The sequence below is a fragment of the Dendrobium catenatum genome, unplaced genomic scaffold (genome assembly GCF_001605985.2).
Source record: "Dendrobium catenatum unplaced genomic scaffold, ASM160598v2 fragScaff_scaffold_651, whole genome shotgun sequence".
Taxonomy (NCBI): Eukaryota; Viridiplantae; Streptophyta; class Magnoliopsida; order Asparagales; family Orchidaceae; genus Dendrobium; species Dendrobium catenatum.
Window position 1 is genome coordinate 700,356 of NW_021319113.1, and position 22,650 is coordinate 723,005.

General features: G+C 35.6%; 1 protein-coding gene across 1 annotated transcript; it reads left to right on the top strand.

Annotated features, from left to right (window-relative positions):
- The first annotated feature begins 718 nt into the window (after positions 1 to 718).
- Positions 719 to 21,978, top strand: LOC110115509 (SKP1-like protein 1). Its single transcript, XM_020848769.2, has 2 exons — positions 719 to 1,193; positions 21,473 to 21,978. Exons 1-2 carry the CDS (start codon positions 879 to 881, stop codon positions 21,644 to 21,646), a joined length of 489 nt encoding a protein of 162 aa, XP_020704428.1. The 5' UTR covers positions 719 to 878; the 3' UTR covers positions 21,647 to 21,978.
- Positions 21,979 to 22,650: the final 672 nt, after the last annotated feature.

A 22,650-nucleotide genomic window follows, 5' to 3' on the forward strand; every position in this document is an offset into this window, starting at 1 on the left:
GCCCAAAATAAATGTCGGCTTTTACAATTTTGCTCCACTGTCGGTGGGCCAAATCACGTAGTTTTCGTCGATTAGCTTCTTTCGGAGCTCCGGAACAGGGGCTAGGTTCTTTAGGAGGCTGGTAGCGGCACCCTGGATGGAGGAGTGCCGGAGCGGCAGGGAGTGCGGGATGGCATCAAAATCGTAGGATCTGAAGGAACGTCGTCGAAGCGGAACGGCGGGATGACGAGGTTGCAGGACAGCAAGACGTGGGGCCACAAGACACGAGAGAGGCGGGAAGGCTAGACTGCGGGCCACGGGACGGTGGGCTGTGGGACGTCGAGTGCGGACTTGTGGTTTCAGCAGGATTGCGGAAGGTGAGTCGTAGAGCAAGAGGGTTGGATTTTACGCAAATCCAGTTAATCCAAATCGGGTCTCGCAAACCGAGTCACTCTCTAGTTTCCAAGTCAATTCGAATTCGACCCGATTTTTAAAACATGCCAGTTTTTTGAACTCGAACCCGTCCCGTTTGATAAATGTGTTGACCCTAACATGAAATTTTTGGATCCGATTCGAGTCGAATTTTCAGATCGTATTAAATACTGACATCCATGCATTTAAATAAAAAAGATGTTAACATACTTAAAAAAAGTAATATAATTCTAAATATTTAAAATTATATAATTCTTTTAAGCTAAATTCTATTTTAAAACATGATTCCTTTATTTAAGCAAAACGGGCAAACATATGCTTTATGCGGCACGTAAGCTCCGGCGGACCTCTCCAAGGTTAAAACCAAGCCCCAAACTCCAATCCCGTCAGCATTGCCCCCCTTCCCCTCCCCATACCATCGAAGACTTTCTAGGGCTTGAAATCGATCGGATCTGTTCTTTTCACCAATGGCTTCAGATGAAGGTAAGCAGATTACTCTGAAGAGCTCTGATGGCGAGGAATTCGTCGTGGATGGGGCAGTGGCGATGTTGTCGCAGACGATCCGGCATATGATCGAGGACGACTGCGCGGAAAGCGGGATCCCGCTCCCAAACGTTAACAGCAAGATCCTCGCCAAGGTGATAGAGTACTGCAAGAAGCATGTCGAGTGCGACCCTGCGGAAGCATCTGCCGGCGGCGACAAAACCATTGAGGAGGAGCTCAGAAGCTGGGACTCCGACTTCGTTAAGGTGGATCAAGCGACTTTGTTCGATCTCATCCTGGTGCGTCACCATTCCATGATAAATTCTCCATAATTTGTTATTGATTTTGTGTTTTTGAAGTTTTGATTCATCCTCTCTATTGGTTATTAACATGGTCTAACCGAGGTATTGCCTATACCTTTTTCTAATTACGAATATTGACTATGTCAAACGTAAAATTGTTGAACTTTGTGGGATCTGTGCTCCAGACTTATTAGATGGTTGGTGATGTTTCTGCTTCTTATAATTTCATTTATTATCTATTTACTTTGATGGGAGCATTATTTTTGTGGATGATAAGGAATAAAAGGATGGCTTTATTACGAAGGATTTGCTTTGCTCTTTCATAGGGATTTACGTTTTCTTTCTATCAATTTACTTTAAAACAATATTCTTTTCCTCATAGGAAAAAGAAAAGATTTGCATTGTCATTTAGCCGGCTTGAAAAACTACCATTGTCGTTATCATTTATGCTTATATGAGAAGGGTTGAGGGTTGAAGTTAGGTCTACAGTTGATTTGCAAAACTTTCCAAAACTAATTGAGTTAATCAAAATTTGAATTATGATAGGTGCTACGAACCATTACCTAACTTGATTGTTTTGAGAAGTTGATAAGTAATTGCTAGGATATCACTCTTTAAGTGATACACTACAAATTAAAATGATTTTGATAAAAGTAGATGATATTGACTAGGATGCTATTGACAAGCGCACATCACAACATATCCCAATCATGATAAAAAAGAAAACAATAATTGGCTAGGTTTTATTAAGATTTAAAAAATATATTAGGAATTGAAGCTACTCGTCAATTGAATAAAAAAATAGGTTTTGAATCGAACCGATTGTGTTTCAAATTAAAAACTCCAAAAAGTCATAAAATTATGAAAAAAATAGAAAATAGACAGAGTTCATAAAAAATATAACCTTTGTTCATAAAAGACACATTATGGGCTATCAGGTTTACTGAAAAAGAAATGTAGAGTAAAAGGAATGCAATGTAAAAAGAATGTAGTATATTTGAAATGTTTAAAGTTGTTTCGATGAGTTTAAAAGAAACGCATGAGATTATTTTATTTTTATTTGGCTTGAAGTAAATGAATTAAATGTAAAGTAAATTGATTGTGGTGATTGGTGGCGGCGACGACTAGCTGCTGTCGGCGGGACTAGTGGTGGCCCGCAATTGGTGATGGCCGACAGTGGGTGGCAATCGGCTGTCAGACGGTAAGGCAAACTTTATGGAGAAACAAGTCACTAAACAAAATAAACTTTCTAAAAAAAAAGAAGAAATGAGTGAATTAATTTACCTTGGTTTATTATTCCTTACTCAAATTTGGACTATACGAATGAGTAAGGCATGCTTGGAGTGCGAGATCAGGGGTTGCTTTTGCGTGAGAGAGATTAGAGGGGAAGAGGGGTTTCTTAAAGAAGAAACACATGATATTATTTTATTTTTATTTGGCTTGAAGTAAATGAATTAAATGTAAAGTAAATTGATTGTGGTGATTGGTGGAGGCGACGAATAGCGGCTGTCGGTGGGACTAGTGGTGGCCCGCAATTGGTGATGGCCGACAGTGGGTGGCAATCGGCTGTCAGATGGTAAGGCAAACTTTATGGAGAAACAAGTCACTAAACAAAATAAACTTTCTAAAAGAAGAAGAAGAAGAAATGAGTGAATTAATTTACCTTGGTTTATTATTCCTTACTCAAATTTGGACTATATGAATGAGAAAGGCATGCTTGGAGTGCGAGATTAGGGGTTTCTTTTGCGTGAGAGAGATTAGAGGGGAAGAGGGAAATTGGGAAAGAGGTTGAAAGAGTGGAGAGAGTGAGCGATGAGAGATTGCAAAGGAGATGATCAATAGATGAAGAGGGGCTATGAGGATGAGAAGCATGATCGAGTTCTGTATCGGTTTTAGCCTTCAATTTTTTAAAGATTTGAATGAAAAGCTGAGTTTGAATATAGGAATCTACTACAACAAGTAAAATTAGTTTTTTTTTTAATGAAAATTTTTAAAAATTGAGGTTTTAAATAAAAATATTTTAAAATGTCCATAAGATTTGCAATGTGAACCCACGCCTCAGTGGGCTTCGAAGCATTAAATTCAAAACTTATGCTTTGATTAATTGAACCCTTAAGTTTCAAAACTCATGCATTGATTAATTGAGGCGTTGGTTTTGAAAGATGAAGGCAATGTTATTTTTTAGTTTTTTTTTCCTAGCGCCTTAGAATGAAAAAAATTTTAAGTCGTAGGTTTCGATAGTTTTTTAAAACAATAGGTCTATTGTTAAGATTAAATTTATTACATGGAATTTGAGTACTTTGATTAAGAAGATGTGAGAATTAATGGATATAATAATTAAAAGAAGAATATATTTCATTTTTTTGTAAGAAACTTGATGAAAGGCAAAAAATTCAGGGAAAGTGGAGAATGTTATAACTTATAAGTTATTGTATGCTGGAAAGGTTAAGATTATTAATGAGTTTGAGATTTTATTGGATAAAGTGTTGAAATATAAAATTATTGAGGTAAATAGAATTAATTATATTACAATTTTCATTAAAATGCTATTGATGAGGATATTATAAATTTGGTTAGTTCTTTTGCTCCTCAAATTTGGTTAGAAAATAGTTTAGAAAAACAATTCTATGAAAGATGGAATAACATTTATAATATCAATTTAGGGAAGAAATGATTTTTGTTGTGGGTTACTTAAATGGATATGGAGGTCAAGTAGATTGGCCTATTAGAGGATTCATGACGAGTTTGGAATAGAAACTAGAAACACAGTGAGAAAAGCTATACTTGATTTGGTAGTAGCCTAGAAAATTGCTATAAAAGAAATAAGAAGAACATTTAATTACTATAAAAGAGTGATGCCACCAATATATATATATATATATATATTGCAAAGATTGTAAGGTTATATGAGAATTTGAACTCACATCATAGAGTTAGTATTTATGGATGTATATTTTCAAACTTAAAGAAAATTATCAAATGAAATAATTTTCTTTGGATAAAGTGATGGGATTTGAAAGTTGAGAAACTGCTAACCTTCCATGATAAATTGCTAAGATTAACATGTTAAATTTGTTAGCTGATTCAAATTTGAAGTGGGATAAAATTGACTAATTTTATTAAAAACATTATTGTTGAAATTTAAGAGAGTTTAGAACACTAATTGAACTTAATTATACATTAATAAGGAGACTTCTTGTTGAAGCGAGGAGGTATAATTGCTATTAATGAAGTTAAATATGCTTTTGAAGAGAAAATAATTATAAGGGGGTTTGTAATGATTATAAAAGAATTATAAGTCTAATAACGAGGGTAGACTGGGTAGTGAGCAAAGCAAAAGTTATTGTTTTTAGTGTCCTATATAATAAGCTTGGTACTAACAAAGGAAAGAAAGAGAGAAATGAAATAGCTAAGGTAATAATTTTATGGCTAAAATTTTTTATCACTGTAGGTTCATTAAAAGCAAAAAATTTATAATTTTAGTTAAAGAGACTATCATCAAGAAAGAAGAAAGTGCCATTTTAAGAAATTATTAAGAATGAATTTTAAGGAATTAATTTTTAGAAGAGCATAATGAATAAAATAGTGGATGGAGTTTTAATTCTATTGCTAATTGCTTGGAAAATTAATATGCCTAAGATATTTTATCTCCTGGACATTATTATTCATAATTTTCTTTGTTTTTCCTTATTTTTTTGGTATGATGTGTTTTTCTAGTTTGTTAGCATGTTGTAGGTGTTTATGGTTCCATAAGGAAGACTATATAGAAGAGAGTATTGAAGGGTGAAAAGGGTGCTGGGTTGTCGTGATTGCGTTGGAATAAGGATAGAGAAGAGATTAGTGTCAATACGTATCAATAGGTTTAGTTTGTATTCAAATCCAGCGTGAACTGCTTAAAATGACCCCACTAAATCATTGTTAACTTGAACCTAACATGTTTATTGAATAGGCATGAAAATGAAGCCAAAGTTTATTTAACAAAACATGGGTGACGAAAAACTTGTCTGTTTGACAAACAAATCGTAGACGATTCACTCAAATTAGCTCGAACAAAAAGTGCTTAAAATACATGGAGACCAATATGTGTCAACGGGTTGGGTTTTACTCAAAATAATTTATAGTGGGCTTTCAATGGGCATCCATTTCAACCAGAACGTGACTAGATATTTTCTAGTTTGCTTGCAAGTAGACAAAACACAATCCCAAAACTATCGCGGTTGCCTAAACTCATATGTGTCCAATTTGAATTCAAGTCATACTTTAGTGTTTAGGTCCTTCGTTGGTACCCCTAAGCAGAAGTATGTAATCGAGTGAAGTAGGACGAGAGTTTGAAGCTAAATAGCTAAGAAAACAAATTGCATTAAAATTTTTTTTTTTTTGGTGCTTTCAAGAATACTCTTTTGAATCCTCTTGTTTTTGGTTGGCTTGGTAAAATTTAATTAGTGTTTATTTAGTGTAGGAATTAAGCAGTAGAGAAATACAGAGTTTATTTTTTCATGCTTCTTTTATTTTAGTAAGTGCCTAAAGAGTTATATGATAAGAGAATATAATGAAGACTTACTTGGAAATTTTATTAAATTATAACTTAAACAAATATGTTGTATGAATGTAAGGCAGCAAAAAAGTTATTGATAAAAAAGTTGAGCAAAAGAGAAATATGAATGTTAAGATGGATGTACTATAGAATTTGGGAGGATTGATTTAGAAATAATTAATATTTCAAGATAGGTTGCTGAAAGAGACAAATTAGAATTCATAAGTGGAGCCAAATATGATGTGGGATAAAATGTGTAGTTCCACTGAAATGATTACAATGAGTTTTTAACAATGTCTAGAGGTAGATCATACATTAGCAAAGAAACTTAGCTTTGGAGTTCGGAAATATACAAAGTTATCTAGCAAAGTAATGCACTTTTGAAGAGTCAACGTTTAATAGAAGTAGCTAAAATATAACTTTTGTTACTCTTTATAGTCTTATTGAATTTAGTTCCTTTAAATCTCAAACATTGAATTCTTTCGGTACGGGTTGAGAGATGTGTGGGGACCAAAGCTATTATCATTCTAAACCAATAATAGTCTATCTCTATATATTATATAATAATTAATAAGTTTAGTACTAAAGGAGAAAATGAGATATATAAATTGTCAAGGCAAGAGTTAAGAGATCTTAAGATTTTCATCAAATTAGATGCCTTGATAATATGATCTCAACAATGTTTTAAAAGGTTAAATAAGGAACTGTGACATTTTTCCTTAATGAGGCTAAGCTTATGCCTTGAGGTGGATTTTGGTGTAAGCCCCAAAATTTAAAAAACCTCATAAAATTAATAGTAAGTCATAAATATGACATAATCCATCACCATATCTACTTAATTCATCATCATAAGCCACAAAATAACATTATAAGAAAAGGAAAACTAAACTCTATCTTAAATATTAATCTGAAGTGAAAGTTTGAAATAAAATTCAAAGTGAGCACTCTCTTAAAATTTAGTACTCTATACGAATCATGATACACAATGACCTATTCCTCACTTTCAACATCTCCAAAACATTCATCGTATGTCACAATTCTACTCTGATTTAGTCTTACCGACATCTTCATAATCTTTTACAATCACCATATTTTCTTCTTACTCTTTATATCAGTTAACATTGAATTTAATATAATTTAAAATAAAATGATAAATTAATAATACGATTAAGTAGTTTATTATACTTAAATGTGAAAAGCACATAATGTTCTGATGACTGTTCGTTTGTGGCCAATTTAAATTCAAAGTATCAAATTTCCCTAATTTAATCACTGAACCATACAAAATTGAACACAAATAGTCCCTCCAGGGCAAAATTAATGGACCATTTGGGATGAATTTTGTATTTTATATAGTCAAGGGATTAAATTGGAGAATGTGATATGATGGGATTAAATTGGCTAAATTCAAATAATCATAGGACTATTTTGGGAACCAAAGAACCAATGAACTATTCCCAATCATTTTACTCTATATTTCTTTGAGTTATTTTTGAGGTGGTATATTTTTGTAAGTATCGTGAATATTCTTTTTTGACATCATTTGATACTTTTGATATATTCTAACCTTTAGATGTGTTAAGTCATCTTTTAGTTTCTTTACACTCCTGATAATTTGCTTGTCATTTTGTATTTTCATAAAGGAGAAAAAAAAAGATAGCCTAAATATGGATACTTTCGTGCACTCCTCCGGAGCTTGGTCTCCGCTCTAGTCTCCCGTACAAAGTGCAAAGACTACCTCTCGCATTCACATAGGAGACATTGATCTTAGATGACAATAAAGATATGAAAGAGAGATGTATACACTTTTTTGAGAAATTTATAAATTAGGGTTTTAAAGAATAAATTAATTTGGATGTGTACAAGGGACAAAATAATAAAGTACAAAAAAAATGAATTGGATGTTTTGAAAAAAAAATACATAGTTGTAAGGTTTTAAGTTCGTATGAGATACGTATTGAGGTTGGGAGAGTTAGGTGAATGCTGAAATAGTTTGGTTAGTATATCTTTAAAGAAATGCCAAATTATTGAAGAATAATTTTGATATTAATATTTAAGAACAAATAAAATGCTTAAGAGTGTGGTCCAAAATCCAAATGATAATGGTAAGAATATTTATAACTAGGAAGAATAAATTTATGATTGATTATATTGTGAATTGGAGTGATATATATTGAATATAATGTAGTTGAAAATAGATTTAGAAGATTTTGGATATGTACAATGACTGGTAGAAAATATAACTAACACCATTAGATGGTTAGATAAATTAGTGTTAAAGGAATAGGAAAGAAAATTGAAAAGAAAATTGGTAAATCTAATTTTTTAATTTTCTTTGCTTATGATGTGATTCAAATTTGTATGATCTAAAAAGGATGATTGCATTTTTCTTTTCTTGCTTTTCTTCTATTTTCTTGCTTTCATGCTAATTACTACATAAGTTAATGATGCAGACATCGGTACGAAGATTTGGCGCATCTATCACAGGAGGCGTCGTAAATCAACGGCTATTATTTAAATTTTCATTTATGAATTATTTACTGAATTTTAGCTTTTGTTTTATGTATTTCCTGTTTTACCCCTAGGTTAGTTTATGTGAGTGTTGTGGCCCAAGGGGCATTTTTATAATTTTTGATTTTCTCATATTGTGGCCTATATATTGGGCCTTAAGCTATTGTAATAGGGAGGAAGATTTGATATTAAAAAATTTTTGTCCACACTTGTGTTCTTTTTGAGAGAGGACGAGAGTGAGATTCCTATGGGAAGGAATCAGAGTTGTCACCAGCCGCAGGATGGGTCTGGGCTCGTGATTTGAAGTCCCTTGGAGAAGGGCAAAGCATCACCCGTCAGTTTTCGGAAGAGTCCGAGGCTCGCGGTTTTTATTTTCTATCTCTCGTTTCTATCTTTGTTTTACTTTAGTTCCTTCTTGTTGCGTCGTCCTCTACCATCGTCGTCCTCATTTTCCACCAAAAGCCGCCGGTCACCTCACCCGAAGATCCACCACAAACCGCCGGCCATGGCTCCCTAGCCGCCGGCCTCATCCTTTCCCCTCTCTCCTTGGATTTCCTAATTAGGAGTGCATGATATTAAGAATTAATTTGAAATTCAAATTGTTTAAAATTTTAAATTCAAATTTCTTTCCTATTTTAGTCCACCTATTTTAGGAAAGTAATTAATTTAAATCCATTTGAATTTCAAATTCAAATTGGATTTATGTCATTACTTTCATAATTCCTAAAATCAAATTTAGGAGCCTTAAATCACCTCATTAAATGCCCCCCTTATTCATGCAAGCCGCCGGCCCCATACAGGAAATAAATTCCTTAATTCTCTCCTGTGTCCCGCCATCCTCCACGTTAATTGCCACTTGATTCATGCAAGCAGCCGCCCCCCCCTGGATTTAAATTGGGATTTATTTCCTAAGTACAGAATATGGCATTTAGGCAATAAACTCAAATCATCTCAAATCCCCTCATGCCTATTTCAGGAATTAAGAATTAAATTCCCACCCGTGTCTCCCTTCCTCTATTTATTACCTGATTAAATATCTCTCAGGTTTTGAATAAGAAAACCTGAAGCTATTTTTCCTCTCCCATTCCCTCTCATACCCGTCTTCCCCCTTCTCCAACCTCCAGATTCTCTCCTTAAGCTAAGTTTTTGGATGCTTTGAGTTCTCTTCTCCCAACCCCCATCTCCTACACCAAATAATCTGAGAATTAAAAAACCTGAAGAAAATTTCAGATTTTGTGAGACATTTGGAGTTTGTCCATCATCCATAGCAAAGCGTTTTCCGTTCTACATTAGTTAATCTGTTTCGAGATGCATTATTTACTGCTGTCTCTAAGAGAAACATCTTTTCTTTTTGGCAAATGCTAATATGAATTTTATTTTTTTGCTTGTTAACTTTGCTGATATAGTACAAAGATTCTTTGAAAATTTTTTCTTTTTGTATCATAGGCCTCACGGCCAGCAAGATGTTATTCATATATTTTAGTCAATAGTTTTAACTTGCATTATTGTTTTTTTATTTTTAAGCATTTTGGATATTTTCTTACCTTTTTGCATCCGAGAATAGTTGACTCGGGCTATAATGCATTTGATCCGTGCACTGTAGCAATACTATTCATAGATTTTTAAATTTTTCTTCAATGTGCAATGCAAACATTTCCTTATTCTTACGTAATAAATCTTAGCATCATGCTTAGCTGCAAGATTCTACCAAGTAATTGTGGCTGTAATTGAGTAGAAAAGTACCTCCTAGGATGTATAAGATCAGCTTTCCCTTAGAAAGAGATTTAACATTCTGATGTAATATATTCTTTGCTTGACAAATAATGTGATGTCCAAAATATTTTTGTAGCTACATAGTTTCTCTATGTACCGGGGTGCTGAATTTGACAAATGATGGATGTTGCTTGTTGTTTTGGTCTCTTGAACAAAACCTAATTCCTGCACATTTGATGCAACACAAGAAAAATATTTCAAAAATATTCTAATATTATCAATTATTTTTTAATTAATTTTAGTTGGATTAATTTTTTTCAAAATTAGGTGATTATTTTATTTGGAATTATTTAGATTTAGATTAGATTTAATGTCAAATTAGTTTGGTCTTATCTTGTTCCGACACATTTATAAATAGGGCTTTATTGCTTTATTGAATGATTGATTAAGTTTGAAAATATTTTCTTTCCTAATTCTATTTCTCTCTCTACTGCGCTCTTCTCTTTCCTATGCGGAACTTCTTCTATTACCAATTAATCTCCTTTCTTGTCTCTCTCATCCAATTTTTATCTCCAACCAAAAATCCTTCTCTACTCTCTTATAATTTTTTATGATATATATTTTGGATATTGACGCGCCTTGGACGTAAAAACAATTAATAAAAGATAATAACAACGTAGGAACACTAAGATAGGGTTGATTTTCTCATTTCTTCTTCAATAATAAAACAATATACAATTGATCTACTATTCAAGAGGTAGATCAACTTTGCCACAAATTCTAGATGCCTCTAGGAACTCATAAAAAACACTTGGAAAATAAACTTAGTAATATCGTTCCCTAAACCATAAGCTAACTTTCCTTAAATAACCCTAGAACACAATAACACAATTAGAACCTTCCTAATCAGCATAAACATAATTTAGGAAATATTTCTAAATAAGTAGAATATTCCTAATCAACATAAACATAATTTAGGAAACCTTTCTAAATAATTAAACATGATTTAGGAAACCTTCCTAAACAATTCAACATGATTTAAGAAACTTTCATAAACAATTCAACATATTTTTGGAAACTTTCCTAAACAATTAAACACTTCCTTAATAGCATAAACATAAATAAGAAACTTCCTAAATAATTTCCCCTTGATTAGGAACCTTCCTAAATAATTTCACTTAATCAGGAAGTTTCCTAAAGAATTCCCTCTTGATTAGGAACCTTCCTAAACAGCTCTCCTTCCTGGTTGTGCCCCTCCCAAGTGTATCAATACTCCCTCCCCAAAAATGCGCCTTTTCCTCAAGGTGGAAGGATGAGAACTATCTCCTGATCAGCTCGTAAGGTTCCTATGTGGCTTCGTGCTCCGATAAATTCTTCCACTTGATAAAAAGTACATTTTGAACAAAAAACTCATGGTGCTAAGAATGAATTGATAGTTTTTTGTTAAGAGGAACAAAATGTATGACGCACTTATGTATAACAGTCTCGGTTGGGACATTATCTCGTTGGAAGCTGTAAACTGTAAAGAGCTCTTTGGTATCTTTGTATTGCATAAAAATCATGAACTGTCCATGAATGGGTAAAACATGCGAGTCTACATCCATTCTTCCACCATACAAACTAAATTATTGAGAATTGGTATGAATAGGTACAACTCTTGTTGGAAGATATTCAGCTTGTTTCACATCAAGACTACGATGCAATGACCCTAGGATCGCCATTGTAAGATCGGCACCGCCCTAATAGCTTTTTCCTCTTATGTAACGGTTGTCGTGATCCTTCCTTGTTTCCCTTGTGGGTCGAGGGTTGGAATCCCACATTTCTTCCCTCCGCCTCACATGACCCAATCCCCATGGTTCTACCCGTTCCTTCTTCGGTCATCCACTCCCCTTGTCCAAAAGCCGCTTCTCCCGTCGTTCGCTCCCATTGCCCAAAATATCTCTATAGTGGTCGGCCACCCCACCACCTTCACCATGAAACTCCCTTCTTGCAGCCCCCCTTCCGAAAACTCTATTCCATCTCTTATTGGAACCCTAGGAGGTGGCTCTTGACCCCTCCTTCTCTGACGGCCCACCCCGATTACCCGAAATGCCTCTCATAATGGTCGACCACCATACCACCTCCACAAAAAAATCCCTCCTTGTTCCCTCATACGGAAACCTTGATCCACCCTTTGTCGGAGCCCCAGGAGGTGGCTCTTGATGAAAGAAACTCTCCTCATTGAACTTCTCCTGTCTGATCTCCTTTCCCTTTGATTTGGCCAAGGAAATTCTAGTCAAATCTTGATTAGGGTTAGCCATCAAAACCACGGTGGAGTTTTTGATTGCATCTCTAAGAGCTTCCTCATCATCTCCTCCAGAATTTCCTTTCCCTCTTTGGTTCGGCCCTATGAATAGCCTGTGAAGCCTTCGATTGCATCTCGTTCAACTTCCTCACCATGTCTACCAGGTTAGAAGGTCTTCCTTCCATGGATGAAAACCTTTTCTCCATGTCGGATTTGATTTGCTCCATCTTACTTTCCAACACCCCTACTTTCTTTGATGTCATAGGTCTAAAAAAAGTGCTCTAATATCAAATTGATGCACCTTGGACGTAAAAACAGCTAATAAAAGAGAAGAACAGTGTATGAACACCAATATAGAGTTGATTTCTTATTTCTTCTCAATAATAAAGCAAGTTACAATTGATCTATTATTCGAGAGGTTGATCAACTCTCTCACAAACCCTAAACGCACTAGGAACTCACAACAAACACTAGGAAAATAAAGTCAGCAATATCATCCCCTAAATCATATATAAACTCCCTTAAATAACCCTAGAACACAATTTGATGCGCCTTGGACGTAAAAACAACTAATAAAAGAGAAGAACAATGTAGGAATACCAAGACAGGGCTGATTTTCTTATTTCTTCTTCAATAATAAAGCGAGATATAATTGATCTACTATTCGAGAGGTAGATCAGTTTTCCCACAAATTTTAGACGCCGCTAGGAACTCACAACAAATACTAGTAAAATAAACTCAGCAATATCATCCCCTAAACTGTAGATAAACTCCCCTTTAAATAGTCCTAAAACACAATTAGAATCTTCATAATTAGCATAAACATAATTTAGGAAATCTTTCTAAATAAATAGAACTTTCCTAATCAACATAAACATAATTTAGGAAATATTTCTAAATAATTAAACATGGTTTAGGAAACTTTCTAAAATAATTAAACATATTTTAGGAAATATTTCTAAATAATTAAACATTTCCTAAATAGCATAAACATAATTAGGTAACTTTCCTAAACAACTCCCCCTTGATTAGGATACTTCCTAAATAATTTTTCTTAATTAGGAACTTTTCTAAACAACTCCTTGATTAAGAACCTTCCTAAACAGCTCCCATTCCTTACTGTGGCCCCCCAACGTATCAGATATCTCTTCTCCAATTGACTATGAACTAAATTAGATATCTCCATTTAAAGCATGGGTCAACGTTTGTCCATTAAAATTAAATGTTTGTATCACTCAATATTTTTTTAACAATGCAGTCCTTTGAAATGATCTTTCACCTATAGGAAGAGCTTAAGGGGTTGTTTGGTTGGCTAAAAAAGAATATAGTGTAAAAAGGTATACATTATATTTACACTATATTCGAAATGCTTTGGAGTTATTTAGATGGGTGTAAAATAAATGCAGATGATTATTTTTTTAATTTGGCTTGAAGAAAAATGAAGGCAATGTAAGGTTCAAAGATGGTGGTGCTCGGTGAATGACAATAACGACTGCAGCAGGTGGCGATCAGTGGCGGCGGCTATGGTGGGTGGCGGTGGCGAGCGTGCAGCACTAGTAGCAATGGGCGACGTCGAGAAAGCAGACGACAAACAATGTAAAAGGAATTCATTGTATTTGAAATGTATTGAAGTTGTTTAGATGAGTATAAAATAAATACAGATGATTATTTTTTTATTTAGCTTGAAGAAAAATGAATGCAATGTAAGGTTCAAAGATGGTGGTGGTTGGTGGATGACAGTGGCAGCTACAGTAGGTGGCGATCAGTGGCGGCGACGGGTATGGTGGGTGGTGGTGGTCTTTGGCGGTGGCGAGCGTCCAACATTGGTAGCAGTGGTCGACGGTGACAAGTGGCGACAGTCGGCAAACAGTGTAAAAGGAATACATTGTATTTGAAATGCATTGGAGTTAACGGCAGTTGGTGGTGGCAAGTGGGTAGTACTAATAACAGTGGGCTACGGCCGACAAGCGATAGTAGGCGGCCTTTGATAGGAAGTACTTGAAGATTTAAAGTAACACCTAGCACTATTGGTAAAAACAACAAAAACGATCCACAAATCCAATGGAAAACATCAAAAACAGTAATTTTATTGCAAAATATGAGGGAAAATACTTGAAATTCAATAGTAGAAGAAGAAAAACAGCAAGAAACAATTGATCCTCTATTCGAGAGGATCGATCTCTCCCGAATCTCTAGACGCCGTTAGAGCCCCAAAAAAATCTAAATCTAAGAGATCTTAAATTCCAACCAAATTCAAGATGCCCTAATCATAGGAAAACAAACTATTTAATGCATACAATCCAAAAGGAAATATCTAAATAATCCCTACATTCAAATTTTCCTCCCCAAACCCTCAAAAATCCTTTCGAAAATGTTCGGTTGGCTCTTGCGGTATGAACGAAACACCGAAGAGGCGGAAATCTTCCGCCTCTTTTGTGCAGGCCCGATCTTGTGTGGACCTGTCGAACAATACTCCCCTCTCAAAGATCCACCTTGTCCGCAAGGTGGTAAGAAGACACCCTCCTCAATTCCTTCTTCATCACAAATGATAAAAACCTGAAGAGTTCGATCCTTACACCTATGCCCCGGCATATACCCCTCGTCACATTTGAAACAGAGCCCCTTCACCCCCTTCTCCTGTAATTCCATCTCTGTGAGCTTCTTGAAGTTGTCCCTAGGTCTTCCTCCTGCAGTCTCTTCTTTCGAAGTCTCCTGAAGAGTATCTGGTACTGGCTCCTTGGATTTCAATAAGGTGGTGGTCATCCTGTACGGGCCTCTTGAGCTGTTGTGTGGGCTCCGAAAATTCGACCCCGGCCTCCGCTCGCTTTTCTTTTATTCGGCGAGGGAGTTTTAACTGATAAGTTCCGAGGTAAATTTTGGAAGGCAAATGGGTTTGTAGATAAGACACTAACCTGAGATTTCGTCCTCATTTTGCGAGGACTTTATGATAGGAGTTCTGGTTTCCTATAGGCGCAAGCCCCTATAGTTAATTACCCCTCCCACTAAGAGAGAGAACTTTCGATTAAGGCTAGTCATCAATCAGATACGTAGAGACACGTGTTATCTGGCATATAGTAGCAACAATGGGTTTGAGATTGGAAAGATTGAATATTTGGGAATTTGAAGGGTTTGATATTTAAAACTTGAAATTGCACCATCTTACACTTAAAGCAGATGGTAGGAGAATGGATGATAGACCCGATCAAGATCCCATGGTTTCATCGTCCCGGGCCATCATGGTCCCTGGTCTATTTAGTCAGAGGAGGTAGTCGACCCAACCTGATAGAAGGATCCTTGTCGGCAGCCATGGGTTGCTTCGTCCAAGGGTACCTTGCCGTTTGCAAAAACGGGTCGGGTCGACCCGAACCCGAATAGTGCCGGGTCAATTTCGGGTTTGACCCGAACCCGACCCGTGACCCGAAATTGACACCCCTACCTGCTGCTGTCAACCTCTTTTCCTCTGTCAACCCATTGACGGCAAAATATCTTTGAACCTTGTAGATCCATCCGTGCGCATCTCCCACTCAAAGATTAGCATCTTCAATTTCCTTACCCTCGGATCGTCTTTGTTTCCTCTGTTCCCGCCATTATTTCTCATTCCCCAAGGGGGTGGTTCCCCCCAAGTGTCCCAATCATCCCTTCTACGTTCATACCTAAACCTTTCTTCAAATTTCCACATTCTCCTTTCAAATTCAGCCACCCCTTCGGTCATAATTCCTTATTTCCCTATCAAAATCCGCTCCTTTCCTCCTAAATTCAGCACACCTTCGTTCTTGCCCTGCCTCCTCAAGCCTCTCCTCATACCCTCTACCTGGCTCTTCCCCTAGAATAGGCTCTAGGGAAGGTATTCTCTCCTCTCTTTCGAGTCTCTACCTCATGATCTTCCCTGTGACTTATTGGCTTCATTTTCCTAGTTGTCGGTGACTTCCCTTACCTCCGACGAGATTTTTTTGTTTTGGCTCTCTAGCACTTTCTTCAACATCTCTCCCAGGATGGAATAATTTGAATTGATCTTATCATGGATGACTAAAATTACTTTCTTTAAATATGAAACTTGAGTTTCTAAATATGAAATTTCAAATTTCATTTATCCGATCTCCCCTTTGAGGCGTTCCTCCAGCACATCCACTTTCTTGGCTGCCATTGATACCTAGATTTTTGTTGGACTAAAAATCTGAATTTTGATTCCAAAAAATAGCAAACTCCTCTTTCTCCGGCCCAAAAACAACCACTGAAATTCACAGAAATAGCCCCCCAAAAGGTTCCAAAATTTGCCTGATACCAATTTGATAGGAAGTAGTTGAAGATTTCAAGTAAAACCTACATTATTGGTAAAAACAGCAAAAACGGTCCACAACTCCAATGGAAAACAACAAAAATGTATATAAATTAGCATCTAATCAATCGTACATAAATTAGCATCTAAGTCAAATTTCTTGATGGTATTTATATCCAAACTCTAGCTCGAAGTCATATGAATTTCTTCCATCTAGTGTTATGACCCTTAAAATTTGATGTGTTAGGTGCATTGACTGTAGCTACTAGAAGATGCATCTTAAATATAGAAATTTGCTCTTGTCAGGTAGGAATCATTATTCTAAATTTTTTTACATGTTTCATCAAGCTCATAAGAATCTAAATGCACAATATTTATTATGTATGTAATTTAGATGTGGATGAGTTATATGATTCATGTGATTGTATGTTTCATACATCATGTTACATTAATTAGTAACAATATAAGAATGCCTTCTGATGATTGGAAGAAATATTGCCTAGAAGTACAAAATAAAGCCATTGAGGAATTATATTGAAACAAAGATATCTGCTCCATTAGATTTCGATCCAAGGTTCTTCAGCAGACACAGAACACTCCTCTAGTGCCAAAATTTTAATATGTTTTTTCACCAAAAATACAGTTTGCGTTTGTGTTGGTACTTCTGCTATGTCCATGTGATTATGAGATTTTTAGTAGTATTATTTTATGAAAGTTGTACGAAGGTTGGATAAGAAAGCTCTAGATGTTACTTTCTATATTTAGACTACACATGCTAAAGTAACAGATGCTAATGAAGTAGCTATTTTTTCTCCATCACTAAAATCAGATTTCCTAGTAAATGGCTTATGTGAACTTTTTATTAGGAAATTATATTTGTTAACTTATTTTACATCAGATGTTAGGATTATTAGGAGTTATTTTAATTTCGATTAGATTTAACTACATATTGGTTTGGTTATATTTTATTACCCTATTTCTATAAATATAAATTTAGTGGCTTATCGTGCATTATTGAATACTTAATTGAGTTTGAAAGTATTTCATTTATTCTCTCTCCTCTCTATATCCGCAACTTCCCTCTCTTAACTGCCCCAAACTCTCTCTCGTATCACTTTATCTCCCTCCGTCTGGTTTTTACCTTTAACTGGGAACAATTTTTCTCTTCCCATAAGTCTTTCTCTTGAAATTTTTTCGCTGACTCTAAGTTGAATTTGATATCTCCTGCTCTTGACCGTCCGCCTATTACATGAAGACTTTGTGCCCTTTAAATCAACTTCTGCATCACTTGGTTTCTCTAAATGTGTGGTCTTTTTAATTGCCTTGCATCTGAAGGAAAATCCTAGTTAATTTCAAGAAAAGAAGAAAGCAGATCTAGAAAAAGATTATCGTCAAATACTCGTCACAAATTAACATGAGATCAATTTAGTTTACATCAAACCTTTCCTCTTTATTCTTTATTTGATATTTCATCTAATTCTTTATAAGGTCTATTTTCATGTTCATCTTGCACTTATGCTTGGAAGTCATTAAACTTAACCAAAAGAAATAATCAAATGGAAGATTTAGCTTTGTTTGACAAAGCTAGGATTACTAATGATTTGATCTTGGGTTGATCTAAATCTTGACTCAAGATCAGCTTGAAGCAATTCAATTTGATCTTGAGCCTAGCCAAATCTTGTTACAAGCTAGCTCATTCTGATCTCGATTTGAGCTACGCATGGCTTATTAAATTCGATTGAAGCAAAAAGCTGATCGATCTAGTTATGCACACACAAATTAGTTCAATCTATATATATGTTGATCCAATCTCGAGTAGCTTGATTCAATCTAGGCTCGACTCGATTGTAGTTCTGCTTGGCTCGTTAGCTAGCTTGTTGACTTTAATACAAGCTAAGAATCAATCCAATTTTTGAGCGATTTTTGATTTACTAGCCAACTCAAAGGGTTAACACAACGCCACAAAGACCCATTTGTTTAACTAACTTGTATAAATTTGCTCGCCAAGATACAGCCTTTTTACATAAGATTATTTCATTTTGGCCATCTGATCTTTGAATTAGGCAAATGTGCGTACTGATTTTGCCATCTCCAAGCCAAGCAGGCTTTTCATATTTAATGCGTTGTTGGCCCTCTCCTTACATATGCACATTGCACTAGTTGCACCAAAAAGCTGACTCCGTATTGGTGGGAGAAGGGATAGGATTGTGAGGAATCATCAAATTGCACCAAATACTGGGAACGCTTTTTGGTTTCAATATCTTAAATGACGAGCTCATCCACTCCAGCAAAAAGTCCCCTGCAATTGGCTATTAAAATGCATGCGCTAGGTCGCAGAAAAAAATTATTGAATTTAACTAAATAATTTAATATTTAAGCTTTAGGCACAAATTTATAAAATAAATTATAAATTAACTTCATGCATTTTGAATCTTTGATTAAAGAGGGATACAATATCTTGTATGTGTGGTGCTAACACCATATTTTGTGGATTTTTTTCGGGGGTGAAGCATTGCTCTGTGTTTTTTTTTCTGGTGCCTTAACAAGGTAGCATCCTTTGATGTCACTGTCCTATGGTCAACATTGTAATCAATTTCACAAGCCTTTCAGTAATTCTGCCGAAAACTGTGTAAAATCCATAGTACTAAAAAACTTGAAATTTTACAAAATAATCAACTTCAGCCTCCTCTCTCATCTTTGTAGTAATTACCAACGTTAAATATTTCATACAAACTCTTACATGCTTTTTCAATCGCTCTAACACCGTTATATTAAAATTTGTAAAAATGTCCAAGCCTAAAGAATGACTTTCTTGTTTCAGTTTGATCAATTTAAGGGTGCAAATGAGTCAAGTCGAGCTTGAATCAGAGTGTGTTTGAGAGCTTGACTATCAAATACTGAGCTCGAGCTCGAGCTGGACTCGGTATGGGAAAATGAGCTCGCTAAGCCGCAGTTCGAGGCTGTTAACGAGCCCCTCTGTCATCCGTTTCTTCTCGCTGGCACAAGCCCCGCTTCTGCGTCTTCCCGCAGGAAAAAGCGCTTTGTCCGAAGTCTGAACGAGTTGCGAGTCCGGTTTTCATTTTCCCGCGGTTTCATTTTCCCCGCATCCTCGTCTTCCCGAATCCCGCCTGCGTCTTTTTCATCTTCTCGCAATCCCGCATGATGCTTCCATTTTCTCGCTGCTAATAGCTCGTCGAGCAGCAGGGTGTTCGAACTTGGGGTCGTTAAGTCGTCGAGCTCGATAAGCTCGACAAGTCGAGTCCGAGCCGGCTCGACTTGGTTGCACCCCTAGATCAATTTAAACCTTTAATTTAATGATGTTGCCCTGAATAGTGAACGTGATACTAGATCAATTTAACTAACATGAATCAGACTATATATAATCATTACATACCTTCTCAACATACATGATCTTGCTCCAATTTTTATGTCAAATGGCAAGCCTCCTAATTTATGCAATTTAATTTCCTAAATATTTCAAATTGAGATACAGCTTTTATTATTGTAGATACGTTGATCTCCATTGAAAGTAAAAATACTCGTATATTTCAGTTGACGATTATTTTAATCATACTGTGTCATTTTCTTCTGAATTGCCTTATTTATCCTTTAAGTTGTGCACAGTCACTGCTGCTTGATTTTTTTTTTCTTTAGCGCATCATGCTTTATATTGTTGTCTATTACTTCAAAATATATATTTGATATAATTGTGTTAAATGTTGACAAACTTTTTCAACCTTGGTATCATGTTAAATATTGATCATGAATGGAATTAATCATCATAAATTTGATACTTCCAGAGCAACTTTCAATCTAATTAATAACATATACTTAAGTGAAAAAGTTCACGTTATAAAAAATTAAGAAGTAGTGGCTTAAAATGAAGTAAAATGTTGAGGGTTGCAGTTGGCTAGGCTATCATCACGCCAACGGGATAGAGCCGACTGGCCTTGGATTCAGATGGTTCATACCGAAATCTGCTTGAAATTGTATGATTTTGATATCTTTGGATTTTCTTGGCGAAATGCATTCTCAAGACGACGACGAATCTCTTGGAATCAGAATCCTGATGGCTTTCAAAATATTTTCTAAAATTTTTGTATTCAATTTTGAATAATTTTTTTGGATCTATAAAATTGCATTGAAATTCATGTTTGATACGTGGATTTTGTGAGCCAATATAGATGTTTGTGCTGTAAGGCATGCAACCATTTCTAATGGGCTTGTGTTGTGACTAGGGGTGCAACCCATTCAGGCTGGCTTACGAGCTGACTTGAGCTTGACTCGGTAATAGGCTTCACTCGTCGAGCTTATCCAGCTCGAGCTTGAACAACCCACAACTCAACTCACGAGCTCATTAAGCAGCTCGCGGATGAAATCGCCAGCGGGGAAATGGAAGCGCGCGCAGGAAAATGACGGATGCTGGCAATGGATGTTGGCGACGACAAACGCTGCGATAGACTGAAGCTGGTGACGAACGGAAGCTAGTGATGACGCAAGCTTGCGACGGACGGAAGATGGCGATGCGAGAAGCTAGCGACGACGTGGACGCTAGCGACAGACGATGGCACGACGGACGGAATGAGCTCGAAATGCCGCTCAAGCAGCTCGACAAGCTTTTTTTTTTTTCCTCTATGTAGTCGAGCTTGACTCACGTTCGACCTCGAGCTCGAGTTCAGTATTTGACGGTCGAGCTTGAACCAAACACCCTCTAACTTGAGCTTGAGCTTGGCTTGACTCGTTTGTACCCCTAGGTTGGATTGGGAGTGAGCTAAAGCTTTTTCATTGTTTTATGTTGAAAATCTGAGGCTGTTAGAATTTGGTTTCTCATAAAAAATGCTCACAGCCCTCCTAAATAGTAAACCGCTAATTGATTGTTGCTTGAACGTTACTACTTGTATTACCATTCTAGATGTTCATTGATTACCTGACCTCCACGCTTCTTATCTTATTACCAGGCAGCAAACTATCTGTACATCAAAGGCCTTCTTGACCTCACCTGCCAAACAGTCGCTGACATGATCAAAGGCAAGACTCCTGAAGAGATACGCAAAACCTTCAACATCAAGAATGATTTCACTCCGGAGGAAGAAGAAGAAGTCCGGAGAGAGAACCAATGGGCCTTCGAGTAATGTTATCAACTCTTTCTCCTTTGCATATTTTCATAGAAAAAAAAAAAAGATGGATCAGGATATCCTAATTAAATTTTTGTTATGAAAACTCTTAAAATTATTATATTTACTTTGAGATTAGTGTTGTACATGAAAAATCAATCAAAGTAAATATAATAGTATGAGAGTCATTGTGACAAATTTGATTATGATACGCTGAACAAATTTTTTTTTAACAGTTTAATTTGCTTATGATGGTCCACAGTTTCAAGATTTGAACTTTAAAGTACCCTTATTATCATTTCTATTTTACCATATTGTCCTATATATTCTATCTTTTGTTTCCTTTTCAACTACCATGCAATCATAGAAGAAAAAAATTACAGAGGAATATCCTGACAAAATTTGTAGTGGATGAACTTAAATGCTCTTAAATCTATACTGAGATTAGGATATTTGCATTTTTTTTTTTAATTGCCAACATATTAGTTGAACAACCCATCTTGATGGTTGAAATTGGTGGCATTATTTTCTTTAAAATTACCCTAATATTATTGGAAATTTGTCTTCAATTGACTTGTATGGTTAGGATGTTGGTTATTTTATGGTGCAATTACCAGGTAATTAAAGAGGACTTGAAGCAGATGGTGGCTAAGTGGGCTTGAAGAGATTTTTTTTTATAAATGTCCAGAAAAAGAAAAATCTCACATGATTGATGGTGGGGTGGAGTCATCCACATGCTTTATGTTCTCAAATTTAGGTTTCGTTTGGGACAGCTTTTTTTACTGCTACTTATAGCAGCTTTGTAGTACAAAAAATTTAATTTTTGTATTAAAAAGCTGCCTTAAGTAGTAGTAAAAAAACTGTCCTAAACGAAGCCTTAGGGTTTATTTGGGATGATCGAGTGTTTTATAAAATTGATTGTGAAATTATTACGTGAAAACTAACTTTGTTGTTTTGGTTACGAAAAGTTTTTTTCTTTCACAAAAATTTTAAAGAAATGTTGAAAAATAGTAAGAAATTCG

What these genes read in the sequence shown, in the direction of transcription:
- LOC110115509 (XM_020848769.2), top strand. Translation starts at nt 879, where the DNA reads ATGGCTTCAGATGAAGGTAAGCAGATTACTCTGAAGAGCTCTGATGGC. An exon ending in CTTTGTTCGATCTCATCCTG is followed by an intron (nt 1,194 to 21,472) that starts GTGCGTCACCAT and finishes TCTTATTACCAG; the next exon opens with GCAGCAAACTATCTGTACAT.